Below are 16,823 nucleotides of genomic sequence, written 5' to 3'. Positions count from 1 at the left end.
AGAAAGAAAAAAAGAAAAGAAAAGAAAGGAAACCGAGAAAGGAAAACGCAGATGAAGAGGAAATAATGAAAAAAACAATGAGAGAGAGAGAGACAGAGAGAGAGAGAGAGAGAGAGAGAGAGAGAGAGAGAGAGAGAGAGAGAGAGAGAGAGAGCGCACCATACATCATTCAACCCCTTTCATTAGACACAATCCATCAAAGCTCATTATAAATCATTCATCATGCTGTATTTTTTTTATAGATCGTCTTCGTACAAACACACCACTCGATCAGGCACTAAAACAAGAGGGAAAAATATATGACGTAGAAAATATATATAACGTAGAAACTTTATATAACGTAAAAAGTATATATATAACGTAAGATAACGGTGCTATGGTTTCGCTGCGGCTTTGAATCACTGCTCGAAGCTCCGAATCATCCGTTTACTTAATCCAGAAGCCTCACATTAGGCTCTCAAATTCCCTTTCCTTCTTTTTTTTGTGTTTTCTTCCTTTTCTTTTTTTCTGTCCATCCATCCTTCCTTTTTTTCTCTTCGTACTTCATTTCTTTTCTTTTCTCTTTTATTCCTGTTTTCCCTATTTCATTATTTTGTTCGTTCTTACATGATTCTTTCCTTCCTTCTTGCTTTCCTTCCTCCCTTCCCTTTTTTTCTTCCTCTATTCTCGCTTCCATTTCTCTCTTCCTTCCTTCTTTCGCCTGCATCCTTTCTTCCTTAACTCATATGCTTCTTTTCTTTCCTTTTTTCCTTTATATTATTCCTCTCCTTCCTTCTTTCCTCTCCTTAATTCCTTCCTTCCTTCTTTCCATCCCGCTTTCATTCCTCTCTTCCTTCCTTATTTCCTCTGCATCCTTTCTTCCTTAACTCATATGCTTCTTTTCTTTCCTTTTTTCCTTTATATTATTCCTCTCCTTCCTTCTTTCCTCTCCTTAATTCCTTCCTTCCTTCCTTCTTTCCATCCCGCTTGCATTCCTCTCTTCCTTCCTTATTTCCCCTGCATCCTTTCTTCCTTAACTCATAGGCTTCTTTTCTTTCCTTTTTTCCTTTATATTATTCCTCTCCTTCCTTCTTTCATCTCCATCCTTCCTTCCTTCCTTTCATCACTCCCTCCCTTCTCCTCGCCATCCACAAGAACCATCACCCGAACTTTAAAACCTGCCCCATAAAAACACTCGACTCGTTCCGTCCGTCTTCCCAAACTGTTAATTTCCTCTCGCCATTATTCACTTTTCCTCCCTACCTCTTAATTTCCCTCTAAGTTTATTCCTCCTCTGCTTCGCCGCGCCTCCAAGTAATAATTGTGAGTGCCGGGGAGTGTGGTGCATCGATTTTCCTCATTAAGGGTGGAGAGAAGGAAGAGGAGGAGAAGAAGGAGAGGAGGAGAAGAGGGAGGAGAGAGGAAGGGAAGGGAGGAGAGAGGAGACAAGATGGTATAAGGAAGGAGAGGAAGGAAGTGAAGGCAGAGAAGGAGGAGGAAGAGAAGGAATGAGAGATGGACGAGACGAAGTAAGGATGAGGAGGAGGAGAAGGAGGAAAGGAAAACGAAGAAGGGGAGGAGGATTAAAGGAAGGTAGAGGAGTGGGAGGTAGAGGAGATGGTGTATGGAAGGAGAGGAAGTGTAAGGCAGAGAAGGAGAAGGAGGAGGAAGAGAAGGAATGAGAGAGATGAGAAGGAGGAGGAGGAGGAAAGGAAAACGAAGAAGAGGAGGAGGAAGGGAAGGAAGAAGAGTGTGAGGTAGACAAGATGGTATAAGGAAGGAGAGGAAGGAAGTGAAGGCAGAGAAGGAGGAGGAAGAGAAGGAGCGAGAGATGGAGGAGACTAAGTAAGGATGAGGAGGAGGAGAAGGAGGAAAACAAAGCGAAGAAGAGGAGAAAAACATCAAGAGAAACGGAATATTAAAAAAAAACTCGTATCATTTATGTCTTTTGTTATATATGACAGAAACGAAGTAAAGAAAAACGTACCTATAGACAATTTTCCTTACTTTACTGACCCCTCTGCGTGAAGACATTAGAAAGAGAGAATAAATAAACTTATCTCTCCTTATAATTGCATTTGAAAACGAAGAAAAAAAGAGTGATGATACGCCACCTCCCTCGACGTGACCTTGACTTCAAAATAATCCGGGAAGACACTCAAGAAATCACATGTAGAGAAAATAAAAAAAATAAAATACCATCAGCTTACACACTTCAAAAAAATATCCTTTGATGGTAATTGTTGTGAAGAGTTGAATAGTAATGATAATAGGAACGGTTTAGGCGAGAGAGAGAGAGAGAGAGAGAGAGAGAGAGAGAGAGAGAGAGAGAGAGAGAGTCCAGCACAGGATCTATTTATTAATTCTTAGAAGCGATGTGTGCGCGTGGTTAGAGGAGGGGAGGGAGGGAAGGGGAGAGAAGGGGAGAGAAGGGGGAGGAGGGGGATATTGGGGAGCATTGTGCATGAGAAACACGCACACACACACACACGCACACACACACACACACACACACACACACACACACACAGAAGCAGAGTGGGGAGGGGAGAAGAGATAGAAGAGAAGCATGAATCATTTGGAGTAGAGGAGATATTGCAGGGGAGGGGAGAGAGAAAAAAAAGTGAGCAGGGGAGAGGAAGGGGAGGAAGAGGAGGAAAGGGTGAGGAGGCAAGCACAAGGGGAGGGGAGGAGGAGGAGGAGGAGGAGGAGGAAGGGGGGAAAGGGGAAGGGGCAGGGGACAGGAAGATACTGAAGTGTGTGTGTGTGTGTGTGTGTGTGTGTGTGTGTGTGTGTGTGTGTGTGAACGGACTGAGAGGTGAAGAGGAATGACGTGTAGGTAGAAGAAGAGGAGGAGGAGGAGGAGGAGGAGGTAAAAAGGGGGGAGGGGGGGGGGACCTGCGTGCTTGACGGTCATAAGTGGCGGGAATTCAGGACACTACCGCAGTCTTCGGACATCCTCACCGCCCCCCCCCAACCCCCTCCGCCCCTCTTCACCCCCTCTACATCCCCCCACACACCTACCTACATCTCTACCTCCACCCTCTCCTTCACCCCCTCCCCCCATGAATGCACCCCCCACCCCCACTTGTCACTACGCCCCCTTCTCTCACCCCTCTCTCTGACGCAACGCAACCCTTCAGCCCCCCCTCTCCTTCACCCCCTCCCCCCATGAATGCACCCCCCACCCCCACTTGACACTACGCCCCTTCTCTCCTCTCTCTGACGCAACGCAATCCTCAGCCCCCCCCACCTACACCTTCAACTCCCCACCACCTTACATCTACTTCCCCCCTTCTCACCCCTCTCTCTGACGCAACGCAATCCTTCAGCCCCCCCCCCCCCCACCTACACCCCTTCAACTCCCCACCACCTTACATCTACTTCCACCCCTCTATGCATGCACCCCACCCCACTCGACGCTACGCCCCCCTTCTCTCACCCACTCTGACGCAACGCCCCCCTACTGTCCTCTCTCTCCCTCTTTTTTTTGACGCATTGCTCACATCTCTCTCCCCTCGTCTCCCCTCTTCCTCTTTCTCTCTTTCTCTTCCCTTTGCTACGCCATCCTCCTCTTCTCTTCCTCTCCCCTTACCTATTTACTCCCCTCTCTCCTCTCCCCTTCACGTGGCACCCCCTTCCTTTCCTCCCCTTCTCCCCTTACCTCTACGTGTCCCTGACCTACCTTCCTCTTCCTCCCCTTCCTCCCCCCCCTTTCATAACGTCACTTCGAGTATTCCCTTGACCCTCCTTCCCCCTTCTCCTCCCCTCCCCTTCCCCTCCCCTTCACTCCTTGTCCTTAATCAGCTTCCATAACCCTTCCCCCCAAGCCTATACTACCCCTTCCCTTCCCCTTCCCTCCCCTTCCTGCCTTATCATTCCCTTTCTCCTCTATACCATTCCCCTCTCTTCTTCCCCTCTTCCCTATCCTCCTCCTTCGCCCCTGTCATCCTCCCCCCTCAACTCCTCCCCCTTCCTCTCTCCTAACCACTTACATTGCCCCACCTACCTACTTGTTTCTGTTAGTGTTGGTATCAAATACACTTTCGTGGCCTACCTACCTGCATGTGCCTCCTTACCCTACTAACACCACGACCCACTAACGCTCCCCTCCACTCCGACCACTCTCGCTAAAACGCACGAAGAAATAAAGAAGAAAAAAGAGAGAGAAAAGAAAAACATGCGTAATGGAATACAGAGGAGGAGGGCGCTGTCAACACGCAGAGAGACAGTACACTATAAAAAGAACACACACACACACACACACACACACACGCACACACACACACTGATTTGGGATGCGTGTACTGTATACCAAAGTGCATGAAAATAAGTATGTGTTCATGTGTGTTGTCTTGGAAATGTGTGCCCTTGTGCGTGTGTGTGTGTGTGTGTGTGTGTGCCAATGAGGACTTTGTAGAATTGTGAAAGAAGGAGAACGGGACGCAGGAGGGAGGGAGTTAAGGGGGGACTTTAATATGCTTTCGTACTGTATATTTTTTTAACTTCTCTGGAAAGTTTCTACGCGTCTGTGTGCTTTTGTGTTTGCCTTTGAATGTGTGTGTGTTTGTTGATTAGTGTGTGTGCGTGTGTTTGTGTGTGTGTTGATTGCTAGCCACGTGTCGATACTGTGTGTAACGAGAGATTGAGAGAGAGAGGGAGAGGTTGACAGACGGACAGACAGATAGACAGCAGTTCGTGGACTTTTTTTTAATACCTTTTTTCTTTACCCTTCAGCTTCCTCCTTTACCATAAAAAATAAACAGACAGAAGCGAACAAATAAAACAGATATAAAAACACAAAGGGAATTTAAAGAAGAAAACAAGGAAAAGAGAAAATGAGGAAAATGCTAATAATTTTCATCTCTTTTCCTCCTTTTTTTCTATTGCTTTATTTCTTTACTTCAACTTCCTTCGTTCTTGTTCCTTATCTTTTTCTTCCTATTTCTTGTCTTCTTTTTCTTCACTAGGCAATTTTATCTTTATTTTTTACCGCTCTCGCTCTTGTTCTTTATCTTCTTCATCTTTTTTGTTTTCCTTTTCCGGGTAACTCATCTTTTTCTTTCTTTATCTTTTCTTGCTCTTTATTCTCTTCCTTTCTTTTTCTAGGCAGTTCATCTTCATTGTTTTCTACTTCTACTTCCTTCCTTCCTACGTATGTTTTGAGTTCTCCATCTACAGAAAAAAAGAATATATATTACTTAAAAGACCTATTCGTATCCTTATTATCACCTGCCTTTCATTTCCACTTCCTCATCTCGAAGCGTATTGCCAATTTCACCGCGCCGTCTTAAAGAAAATAATCGTAACTCATATTTTTTTCTCGTAGCCTTGATTATTTTTTATCTTCTTATTCTAATGTAGAAAGGAAGGAAGGGGGATGCTATGTACTACGTGTGTGTGTGTGTGGGGGGGGGGTATATGTGTGTGGAGGGGAGGGGGTATGTGTGTGCGTGTGTGTGTGGGGGTGTGTGTGTGTGTGTGTGTGTGTGTGTGTGTGTGTGTGTGTGTGTGTGTGTGTGTGTGTGTGTGTGTGTGTCGTTTGGAGAAGTGCCAACTATGAGACTTTTCCTCTTCCTCCTCCTCTTCTTCCTCCTCCTCTTCTTCCTCCTCCTCTTCCATCTTTTCCTTTTTCATCTCCTCTTCTTCCTCCTCCTCTTTCTTTTCTATATCATCTTCTTCTTTCTCCTTTTCCATCTCTACTTCTTCCTCCTCCTACTCCTTTGCAGTTCCTCTTCTTCTTCCTCCTCCTTTTCAATCAACTTTTCTTCCTCCTCCTCCTCCTCCTCGTCCTTTCCCACCTCCTCTTCCTTTACCTTTCATCATTGTGCGTCCCTATCAATCACCCCGCGAGAGGCCAGGTGGGGACAGGTGAGTGAGGTATGGGGGGGGCGAGGGGGGCGAGGGGGGCGGGAAAGAATGGGGTGTCAGGTAAGTTTTCCTTCCGGGGACGTGGCTACCGGAGACTTGCGGAAAAACATGCTTTATTTAATCTGTGTTGCCTCTCCTCTTCCAGGCCAGCGACCCGAGTCCCTCTGTCTCCACGACTTGTATGAAGGTGATGCTCCTCTTCTTCTTCTGCTCTCGCTTCACTCCTCCTCTTACGTCCCTCCTCTTACTTATTTTTCTCCTCTCACTTTCCTTTCCTGTGGTTTTTTTTTCTCTTTTTTTTTTTCTCTCTCTCTCTAGTTCATGCTCCTCTTCTTCTTCTTCTCTTGTTTTTTTCCTCCTCTTACTTTCTTTCTCTTACTTTTTTCTCCTCTCACTTTCCCCTCTCACTTTCCTTTCCTCTGTTTTCTTTCTCTTTTTCTCTCTCTTTCTCTCTTAATCATCTTTTCTCTCACCTCTCTCATGTCACCATTTCATTTTTTCTTTATCTTTCTTTCCACTTTCTCTTCCTTTTTTTCCCCCTAACTACTTTTCCCCTCTTTCTTTCTTTATTTATTTGTCTCTTCCTTTATCCTTAAAATTTTGTTCATTGCTCCCTACTATATTTTTTTCCTCTTCTTTCCACTCCCTTCTCCTCATCTCCTCTTTCTCCTCTTCTTCTCCTCCTCCTCCTTCTTCTTTCCCTCTTCTGTCGTCTTGTTTGGCTTCTCAGCACGTCCGTGTGAACAGCGAAATGCATAATATAGTTTAGCTGGCTCATCCTGCTTTAGTCTTCCTTCTCACGAACCTTACTCCTTCCTTACTCTCTAACTCCTTCTCACTTACTCCCCCTTAGCGCCTCCCTTCTTCCCTTACTCCTTTCCTTACTCCTCTTTATCTTTCCTTTCCTCCTCCTTCACTCACGTTCCTCCTCTTTTCCTTATCTTCTTTCTCTTTCTTCTTAATCTTTTTTTTCTGCTTTTGAACGCTTCTCCTTATCTCTCCCTTCTTCCTCCTCCTTCAGTCACTTTCCTCCTCTTTTCCTTATCTTCTTTCTCTTTCTTCTTAATCTTTTTTTTCTGCTTTTGAACCCAACTCCTTATCTCTCCCTTCTTCCTCCTCTTTCAGTCACTTTCCTCTTCCTTTCTCTCCTTTCTTAATACTCTTCTTCATTCTCCTCTTTCCCCTTAACCTTTTTTCTTCTTCTTTTAAGCCAAACTTCAATTCTTTCCCTTCCTTCCTCCTCTTTCTATCACTCTCCTCCTTTCACTGCCTTTTCAATCATCTTCCCGTGACATTCTCCTCTCCCTTCCTCCTCCTCCTCTTCCTCCTCCTCCTCCTGGTGTTAGTCTGCATTGTGTCTGTGTGTCGTCACGTGTCACTGTAGCTGTAGTCAGTGTCGGGGCACCTCAGGGCTCGGCTTGGGGCTGGGGGCACTTTACTATAAAAAAAAATATAGCCGCTGTAGGCCGTGCACCACCACCACCACCACCACCACTAACATGACTGGCCTCCCCGACGGCTGGGCTCAGAGAATCATAGAGTGTAGATGACTGGGTTTGGCTTACTGACTGACTGGGTGACTGCCTGGTTGGGTGACTGGCTGACTGGTTGGCTGACTGGGTGACTGGATGGTTGGGTGACTTCCTGGCTGGCTAAATGGATGGATAGATGGATTGATGGATGATTGACTGGGTAACTGACTGGTTGGGTGTCTGGCTGGGTGAGTGTCTGACTGGCTGGCTGGATAGATGGGTGGATGGGTGACTTCCTGGCTGGCTGAATGGATGGATAGATGGATTGATGGATGATTGACTGGGTAACTGGCTGGCTGAGCGAATGGCTGACTCGCTGGTTGACTAGCTGGGTGACTGGCTGAATGGATGGATAGATGCATGGACTGATGGATGATTGACTGGTTAACTGGCTGGGTGACTGGCTGAATGGATGGATAGACGCATGGATTGATGGATGACTGACTGGTTGACTGACTGGCTGGCTGACTGGTTGGCTGGGTGACTGACTGACTGGGTGACTGGCTCGCTGGTTGATCGGCTGACTCACCCAGACAGTCTTTCGTGATAGATTATAGCGCCGTGTCTGTCTGTCTGTGATCTTTTGTTTATATAAGAATTATGTTTTTGTTTTGCTTGTGGACAGATGATAAAAGAGTATTATTGATATTATTAGCATTGTTGTTGTTTTTATTACTAATGGGGCGGTCGTCTGATGCCCCCACGTATTTTGTTGATGTTGTTGTTGTCGTTGTTGTTGTTGTTGTTGTGGTGTGCGTATTGTATTATGATCATTGTTGTTACTAATGTTGTTATCGTTTATTCCGCAGCTTCGATCTTCACCATTTAGTCAGTCAGTGTGTATTTAGACCAAGGTTTTTCATTATTGTTTGCTGTATGCTTTTTGCTGATTTTTTTAAAGCCTTGCGTGCGAATTCAAACACACACACACACACACACACACACACACACACACACACACACACTAATCATTGATATTTTCACGTCATCGTCAGCGGCGGGCATGGCAGAAGAAGGAAGGGGGAGGAAGTATAGGGGTGAAGGGAGAAGGAAGGGGGAAGGGGGGCTGGGGGAGTGGGGGAGCCCATGCACGTGCTGAAAACCGTGAGCAGTGCGGGGGAGGAACCAAATTATACGGAAGAAGGAGAAGGAGGAGGAGGAGGAAGGGTGGGTGAGGGGGGTCCTAGCCTTGCGTGACCAGATAAACAGGATTCTCGATGGCGGCCTCCTACGGACTCGACGGTGGAATCTTGAGCAAATAAATTATCCCAACGGTTTCTCAACCACGCCTCAACAACCAACGCCTTCCTTTCCTCCTTCCGCCCGTTGTCTCGAGTCCAGAGGCGATGATCTTGTGCATGAGAAGGAGAAAGAAGGAAAGCTTGTATAGAAGGAAGAGTAAGGGACTGATTCATTCTCTTCTCAGTTCTCTCGCCACTCAAGACTCCTCGGCCTCGTTCTTCCCTTCGCCCGCCTTCTCAAGCATCGAAGTATTGGCATAGGTCATGATAGGGAGGAAGAGAGTAATGGCATATAAAAGGAATGGGAAGTTGCATTATATTCCTTCCTTCCACCCAAGAGCCCCCATTTTCGTTCTTCGCTTCGTCCCCGTTCCCAAACATCGAAGTACTGGCATAGGTCATGATAGGGAGGAAGAGAGTGATGTCATATAAAAGGGATAGAAAGGAGCATTTTACCCCTTCCTACTCTTTGTTTTCCTCCACATACCGAGAGGAAACTGAAGTCTTGTCACGCTAGAGGCTATACCACATATTGACGAAAGGCGAAGGAGGAAGAGGAGGTGGAGGAGGAGGAGGAAGAAGAGGAGCAAGAGGAAGAGTCTCACCGTTGTTGCTTCTCCAATACGACAGACTTGGCTATACCATAAGATCTTTTTCCTCCCGGGCGGAGTGTAAAAAATTGGGCGGCTTTTCCGATACCCTACGCCCCTGTCCACCCAGCAGTGAATGGGTACCAGGTATTAATCGGGGGTTGTGTCCCGTCTCCTAGGATCTGTTCCCTTCTATAATTCCTTCCCCTTCTGTCTCTCTCCGGCATATGACCACAGATGCTGCGCCGACTAAACGAAACTTTCCCACTTTCCTTCTTATACTAATCCTAATCTTGTCCCTCCGCCTCTTCCTTCTTCCTATTGTCCCTCCTTCTCTTCTTGCTGTTTCTGTAACCTTCGTATTCTCATCCTCTTATTCCTCCTCTTTCTCCTCTTTCCTCTTACTCTTTTTTCTGCTTTTGAACCCAGTACCTTTTCTTTCTCTTCCTCGTCGCGGCTTCAGCTTTTAGTCGTCGGTGTCGTCTGGTGGGTCGGTGTGAAGGCGGTGCATGGCGGAGGTTCATGCAAGAATTTGACGAGTGAATGATTTATGTTGAACAAGACAAAGGGAATACCGGAGGAGATGTTTCCGGCTTCCTTTTCCCTTTCTTTCTCTCTCTTTTTCTTTCTTCCTCTCTCCTTTTATCTCTTTCTCTATTTCTCCTCCAAGCAACTCATTCCCTCTACTCTCTCTATCTTCCCTTTCCTCTCTTTCTCTATTTCTCCTGCAAGCAACTCATTCCCTCTACTCTCTCTATCTTCCCTTTCCTCTCTTTCTCTATTTCTCCTCCAAGTAACTCATTCCCTCTACTCCCTATATCTTCCCCTATTTCCTCGTTGTATGTTCAGTTCAGTTTCTTTCGCTTTTCACATCAACTGTTCCCCAAGGCCAAAAAGGAGATTAATCGAGTTCCCACGCTTTGCCAAACCCACCATGATCATAAAACAACCCTTGGAAATGCCCGCAACAACTCCTATGAAAGCCTTGCCAAATGTGCGTGTCTGGAGCGCCGAAATGTTTATAAGAATACGGCTATTAAACGAGCAATTACTGTAGACTTCACCGCTTACTAGAAAACCCTCCTGTAGTGCGTGCCGGGTGCCGCTGCGGGCTGCAAGGGGCGCTCGTGTGCATGCTTGTGTTCAGGCAGAGACGTGACGTGCTGGCGGGCCGAGCGTGGCACATAAAAGGACAGCGTGGCAGGCGCCTAATGACCGTTCGCTGCAGGAGACACGAGTGAAGCGTCGTCGTGTTGGGAGCATGAACGTGAGGTGTGCACTGCGACCCTCTGCCCCTCCCCTTCTGCCCCTTCCTTGATTATGACCCTCCCTACCACCACCACCACTACCTCCACCTCCACCACAGTTACCATAGCATACAATTCAACGCCTCCTCCTTCGCCTTCTCCTCCTCCTCCTTTTCTGCTTTTTCTTTTCCTCCTTTTTGTTCTCCTCTACCTCATCTTCATCTTGTTTTCTTTTTTTTTGCGCTTGTTCTTGTTCTTCTTTCTCCCTTTCTTATTCCTCCTTTTCCTTCTTCTCTTCCTACGGTTCCTCCTTCTCCATATTTTTTCTTCCTTTTCTCACTCTTTTCCTCCTCCCTCTCCTTGTCTTCAACTGAAACCTCCTCTTTAGTCTCATTCTTTTCTTATTCTTCTTCGGTTTCCTTCCTCCCCGGCATCTTTTCTTCCCCTCCTCCTCTTCCTCTTTCTCTACCTCTCATTCTTCTTCAGTTCCTTTCCTCTCCTTCTTCTTCTCTTCTTCGCCTTTTATCGTCCTCTTTCTCCACCTCTCATTCTTCTTTAGTTTCCTTCCTCTCCTTCTTCTTCTCTTCTTCCCCTCCTCCTCCTCCTCCTCTTTCTCTACCTCTCATTCTTCTTCAGTTCCTTTCCTCTCCTTCTTCTCTTCTTCCCCTTTTATCGTCCTCTTTCTCCACCTCTCATTCTTCTTTGGTTTCCTTCCTCTCCTGCTCCGTCTCTTTCCTTCCTCCTTATCCTCCTCTTTCCCTAACTCTCTCATTCTTCTTCTCCTTCTCTTCCTTCCCCCTATCGTCCTTTTTCCCTCCTCCTCTTTCCCTAACTCTCATTCTTCTCCTTCTCTTCCTCCCCCTTATCGTCCTTTTTCCCTCCTCCTCTTTCCCTAACTCTCTCCTTCTTCTCCTTCTCTTCCTCCCCCTTATCGTCCTTTTTCCCTCCTCCTCTTTCCCTAACTCTCTCCTTCTTCTCCTTCTCTTCCTCCCCCTTATCGTCTCTCTTTCTCTCTTCCTCTGTATACTTGAGCCATACCACCAGCGCCTCTCCTTCCTCTCTCTCCCCCCATCTGCATTAACACTCTCCCCACCCTCACACCTACCCCCCGACTCATTTTCCACCCACGCCACTAATACCCCGCGGCGCCATGACTCACTGCGGGACTTCTGATTCACGCACGCAACCTTGACTTACGCAGGAAAGACACAAGACGCAGACTGACCCCAGCGTGAGCCCCGACAGCAGCAGCGTCACCGCCACCTGCAGCAGCCTCGTGTGTCGCTCTTTGGGTCCTTGGCTATGATTGCTTTAGAGGATATAGGAAGGTGGATTTTGTGTTGGTGACATTTTCCTGTTTTTTTTCTTTTCCTCCATGTTTTTTTTCTCTTATTCCTCATCCTCTTCTTGTTATTGTTTTTGTTACTGTTTTGTCTGTTATTGCTTCCTCTCTTCTTTTTCTTCTCCTTCTTCCTTCTCTCCTTCCTCCTCCTCAACCTTATTCGTTTCTTGTTCCTGTTTCTGTTCTTTTGTTTTCTCCTTTTCCTCTTCTTCCTCCCTTTCTTCGTTTTCTTCTCCTTCTCCTCCTCCTCTTCCCACACCTCGCTGAGCTCCGGCTTCCAGAGGTCAAAGGTCAAGCTTGGTCAAGGAGACGGATTTCGCTTCTCTATAATTTTTGTTTTGTTTTGTTATTTATTTATTTTTCTTTTTATCTTTTGTCGTCTCTTCTCTTCTCTTCTCTTCTGCTTTTTCTTCTTTTCTCTTTTATTTACTTGTCTCCTTTCCTTTCCTCTTCTCTTATCTTAATTTCTCTTATTTTTTTTATCTTTTGTCGTCTCTTCTCTTCTCTTCTCTTCTGCTTTTTTCTTCTTTTCTCTTTTATTTACTTGTCTCCTTTCCTTTCCTCTTCTCTTATCTTAATTTCTCTTATTTTTTTATCTTTTGTCGTCTATTCTCCTTTCTTTTCTTCTACTTTTTCTTCTTTTACTTTTTTTACTTTTTCCCTTTCCTCTCCTCTCCTCTTCCCTTATCTTAATTTCTCTTCTCTTCGCTTCTCTTCTCTCTCTTTATCTATCTTTATCTATATTTATCTATCTTTTTTTCTATCTCTCCCTCTTCACAGTATCACTAAATTAACGACGTCGTTTATTTTCTTATTTTCATTTTCATTTTCTCCTTTTCTCTTTTATTTACTTGTCTCCTTTCCTTTACTCTCCTCTTATCTTAATCTCTCTTATCTCCTCCTCTCTTCTCTTCTCTCTATCTATCTATCTTTATCTATATCTATCTATCTATCTTTCTATCAGTCCCTCTCCACAGTATCACTAAATTAACGACGCCGCGCCCAGCCCAAACTTCGCATTACTCCCCCCCCCTCCCCCCCCTTCCCCACCACCCTCCACCCACCCACAAAAAAAAAAGAAGTGTTGTGTCGACGGCAATATGTTCCTGGAAGTCTTGAGATCCCTCCGAGACTCTCCGTTGCTCTCGAAATATTTGGTTTGGGGAAGTATTGTGCGGCCTCACGCTAGGTTATGACTGTGCCTGCTTGCTTGTGCGCTGTTACTGCTGTTGCTGGTGGTGTTCGTTCTGCTCTGTGGGGCTTTGTGTTTTATGATGCGTAACGGTTATTTGCGGCACGGTTCTGACTGCGGTGGTTGCTTTTTTTAGATGGTTTAGAACAGAGGAGTTCCCTAAAATTCCCCCCGGTGTTTATTTATATTCTCTTGTGCTGTTTTTTTGAGGATTTCGAAGAGAGGAATCCAAGCCCAGTGTAGTGTGGCTTCTGAAGTTAATTAGGACCTTGGTACAGGCTGGTTTAAACTTTCTTTTGGATGGGACTATCGGTAGACAATGTTAAAGTTAGCAGACCCGTTTCTCCACCACCGTGGCCTTAAAGCACTCACCTCGTTGCTCAGATTCAGATTTCAGCATTTACAGCAAAAGTGGAGGGGTTACAAAGACGGTGAAGGGGTTACAGAGAAGGGGAAGTGGTTAAAGAGAAGGGGGAGGGGCTACAAAGAAGGTGGAGGGGTTACAGAGCAGGTGGAGGGGTTACAAAGAAGGGCGTCGGCGGTGGGTGGAGCGAAATACAGATGCAGTAATACAGAAAACGCGAGGAGTGACCGGAGCCGCGCGTGCCGGTCCCCATGTAGTCCACCCCCGCGCTGCGCCGTGCCTGTCTGAGAGGTGAAGTTTAGGATGCTTGTGGCCGGCGCTGGTAACGGCCCTGGAGCATGCAGAGCCGCGTGCAGGGAGTCGCCGCGGTGGTAGTGGGGGAGGAAGACACAGTGGCCGCGACCCTGCACGATGACAAACAACTCGAGAATAGCGTGTCCCTCTGCTTCCTTGACCGTCCTTCCGTGTCGCCTATATCACCGTGTTCGTAATGACCTTCGCTTGCTGGTTGGTTCCTGTTCCACGTCTCTGCTTTTATTGACCGTCCCATCGAGCTTTTATGTTTTTTTTTATGTTTGTATATACTTTTTAGACTCACAGTTCTCGTATCTCTGTTTGCTAGTTCGTGGTTCTCAGATTTGCTTTCATTGTTTCGTCTGTCTTGCTGTTATTCTCTCTTTTATCATGTTTCTCACTCTCCAGTTTCCTTTCTCTTAATCCCTTTTCCTACTGTTTGCTATCGGCCTCTACTCCCTATCCTATCCAGTCCTCTCTTCCCCTCCCCCTTCCTTTCTTCCATAACTCTTCTCTAACCACTTCTCTAGTCCCGCTTTTGTCTGTTTCTCTTCTCTTCTGCTATTCTCTATCTTTTTTCTTTCTTCGTCTTCCTCGTGTTCTCCTCTCTTTCTCATTTCCTTTAGTCCTCTCCACTTCCTTTCTTCCATCGTTTTCCACCTCCTTTTTATACTCCTTCTCTTCTTTTCGTTCTCTTCTTTATCATTCTCTGTCTCCTTTCTCTCTATTCATTCTTCTGTAACCTTCTGTCATTCCCTCAAACCTTTCCTCTGCCGTTCTTCCCTCTCTCTTTTCTGTCCTTCTCTTCCTTTTCCCTTCCCTCCTTCTTCACCTCTTCTGTCATTCCCTCCTTCCATTCTTTTGTCATTCTCTTCCTCCTTTCTGTCATTCTTTCCTTCCTCTCTTCCGTCCTTCTTCACCTCCTCCGTCATTCCCTCCCTTCTTTCTTCTGCCATTCTCCCCTCGCTCTTCTGTCATCCTCTCCCACGTCTCTTCCGTCCTTCCTCACCTCTCTTCCTCCTCTCTCCTCTCACTCTTCACTGCCAATCTCTCGAGCCTTGACTCCTCACTCATCCCATTTTCTTTCTTCCCGCCAGTCAGCCACGAGCCTCTCTCCCTTCCCCGATTAATCACGTTTGATAAAGTGGATTGCCGCCCATTGAACCATGTAATTCGCCTTGCCTCGATTCACTTCCTGCCCTCGTCCCCGCAAGAGTCATGCACCCTTCTGGGACCGCCTCACATATCTCTCCCTCTATCACCGCCTTTGGCCTCACATTTTACGCCCCGATGGAAGAAGCTCTCGACTTGCTCCTTCTGTTCGTGTTGCATTCTCGTCAACGCGTCCGTAACACTCAAGGTCAACGGAGGGAAATTGAAACGTGTGTGTGTTCCTAATGCCCCAAAATGTCGGGGATTACACCCACCCACATTTGGTAAGGTTTCATTGAGGTGGTTGTGGGCGGGTATTTCCATGGGTGGTTTTAAGAGTCTACTGATGGTTTGACAAGGCTTCTGGGTCTTGAATCTGAAAAACACTCTTGAGAACCCCGACTGATCTCCTTTGTGACCTTTGAAAATCGTTGTTGTGATGGTCGTAAGCGTCTGAGAATTCGGGTTTTAGTATCACTCCGGCAAAACTCCTGTCAGTATTTCCATGTGTAGTTTCATGAGCCTCCCAGTGGTATGTGGAACTCTTGAGAACCCCGACTGATCTCCTTTGTGGCATGTGGAAATGATTGTTGTGATGGCCGGAAGCGTCTGAGAATTCGGGTTTTAGTATCACTCTGGCAAAACTTCTGTCAGTATTTCCATGTGTAGTTTCATGAGCCTGAGAACCCCGACTAAACTCCTTTGTGCCCTTTGACTATAGTTGTTGTGGGAGTCGAAAGCGTCCAAGAAAACGAGTTTCAGCATCACTTCGGCAAACTTTCTGTCCCTTTCATCTCGTATCTTCCCTTTTGTTCCTTCACTATTCCCTTTTCTGTTTGTTCGTCCCCATGGCCGAGGCGCGTCCCCCTACACTCGCCTCAAACAATATTAAGAATTTCGTGGGAATCTCTCGGACGTCATTCAATTTAGGCGTTTGGGACGCTGCAGGGGATTTAATTTGCCCTTCCCTTCCCCCTCCCCAACGCGGGTCACGTGAGATAACTAACCAATTCGGTGAGTGAGTCGGCCGGTAGGCAGCGCAGCGTCGTGCCGGCCGCTCCGTCTGATGCTTTTATGCAGCCATCAGCGGAGGGAAAAGGCCGACCAGGACATAAAGCAATATTAATCACGGATGATGGAGGACAAATACATGTGACGGGTCGGTGGCAGAAGGGAGAGTGATGCGGAGGGAGAGAAGGAGAAGGGGGCGAGGCGAGGTGCTGGGAGGGGAGGAGAGAGGGTGGGGGGCTCCCCTGCTGCAGCAACTGTAGTCAGGCGATTCAAAACAGCACGCGAGGGATGTGGCTGCACGCAGTTCGCCTACCAGCAGATTTAGGGCCATATTTTTAAACATTTCTGCGCCCAAGAACACGTAATTTACTAGTCTTTCGTGGGAGTTTAGGGCATTTCCAGGGGTACTTTTATGACCCTGGTGGTAGTCTGAGCCGCCTTCTGTACCGTGAACTTAAAAGAACACTCATTAGAACTCGATTAACCTCCTTTTTGGCCTTGGGAAATAGTTGGTGTGAGGGGTGGGAGCATCTGATAACACCAACCTTAGCCCATGCTGTGACGCTGCCCCGCCGTCCCGCTGCTGCTGCATTCTGACCCGCGCACGGTAGGCAACACAGCCGCACGCACTTGCCGGCCGCGTGGCACTGCATTTATTAACACGCCTGGGGATAGGGAGAGGAGAGGGACGACGTGTAAGCCTGTGTCAGTAATCTCAGACGCTTCCACCCATCACAACAACTATTTCCAAATGCCAGTAAGGTGATCAATCGGGTTCCAGTGAGTGTTTCATTTAGGTTCATGGTACAGAAGAAAGGTCAGACTGCCACCAGGGTCATAAAACTACCCTTAAAAATGCCCCAAACTCCTAAGAAAGCCGCGTCAAACATGTATACGCTTGGCCGCCGAAAAGTATATGGCTCTTCTTTTTAGGGTTGTATTATAAGACTTTCGCTTCTCACATCAGCTATTTCTAAAGGTCAAAGAAGGGGTCAGTCGGGTTCTAAT

General features: G+C 46.7%; 1 protein-coding gene across 7 annotated transcripts in view; it reads left to right on the top strand.

Moving 5' to 3' along the window:
* LOC126997602 (adenylate kinase isoenzyme 5-like) overlaps nt 1–16,823 on the top strand; it is an 81,156-nt gene that overhangs the window by 48,075 nt on the left and 16,258 nt on the right. For 4 of the 7 annotated variants that reach the window (XM_050858782.1, XM_050858787.1, XM_050858784.1 and 1 more), the window contains exon 2: nt 5,996–6,037. The exons of the other annotated variants lie outside the window; for them this stretch is intronic. In XM_050858782.1, coding sequence (XP_050714739.1) covers nt 5,996–6,037 — 42 coding nt within the window. The remainder of the gene's footprint in view (nt 1–5,995; nt 6,038–16,823) is intronic. 7 annotated transcript variants of the gene reach the window in all.

This window comes from Eriocheir sinensis, chromosome 12, assembly GCF_024679095.1.
Source record: "Eriocheir sinensis breed Jianghai 21 chromosome 12, ASM2467909v1, whole genome shotgun sequence".
In the NCBI taxonomy this organism is placed as follows: Eukaryota; Metazoa; Arthropoda; class Malacostraca; order Decapoda; family Varunidae; genus Eriocheir; species Eriocheir sinensis.
The sequence above is the reverse complement of the archived record's forward strand: the minus strand, read 5'-3'. Positions and strand labels throughout refer to the sequence as shown.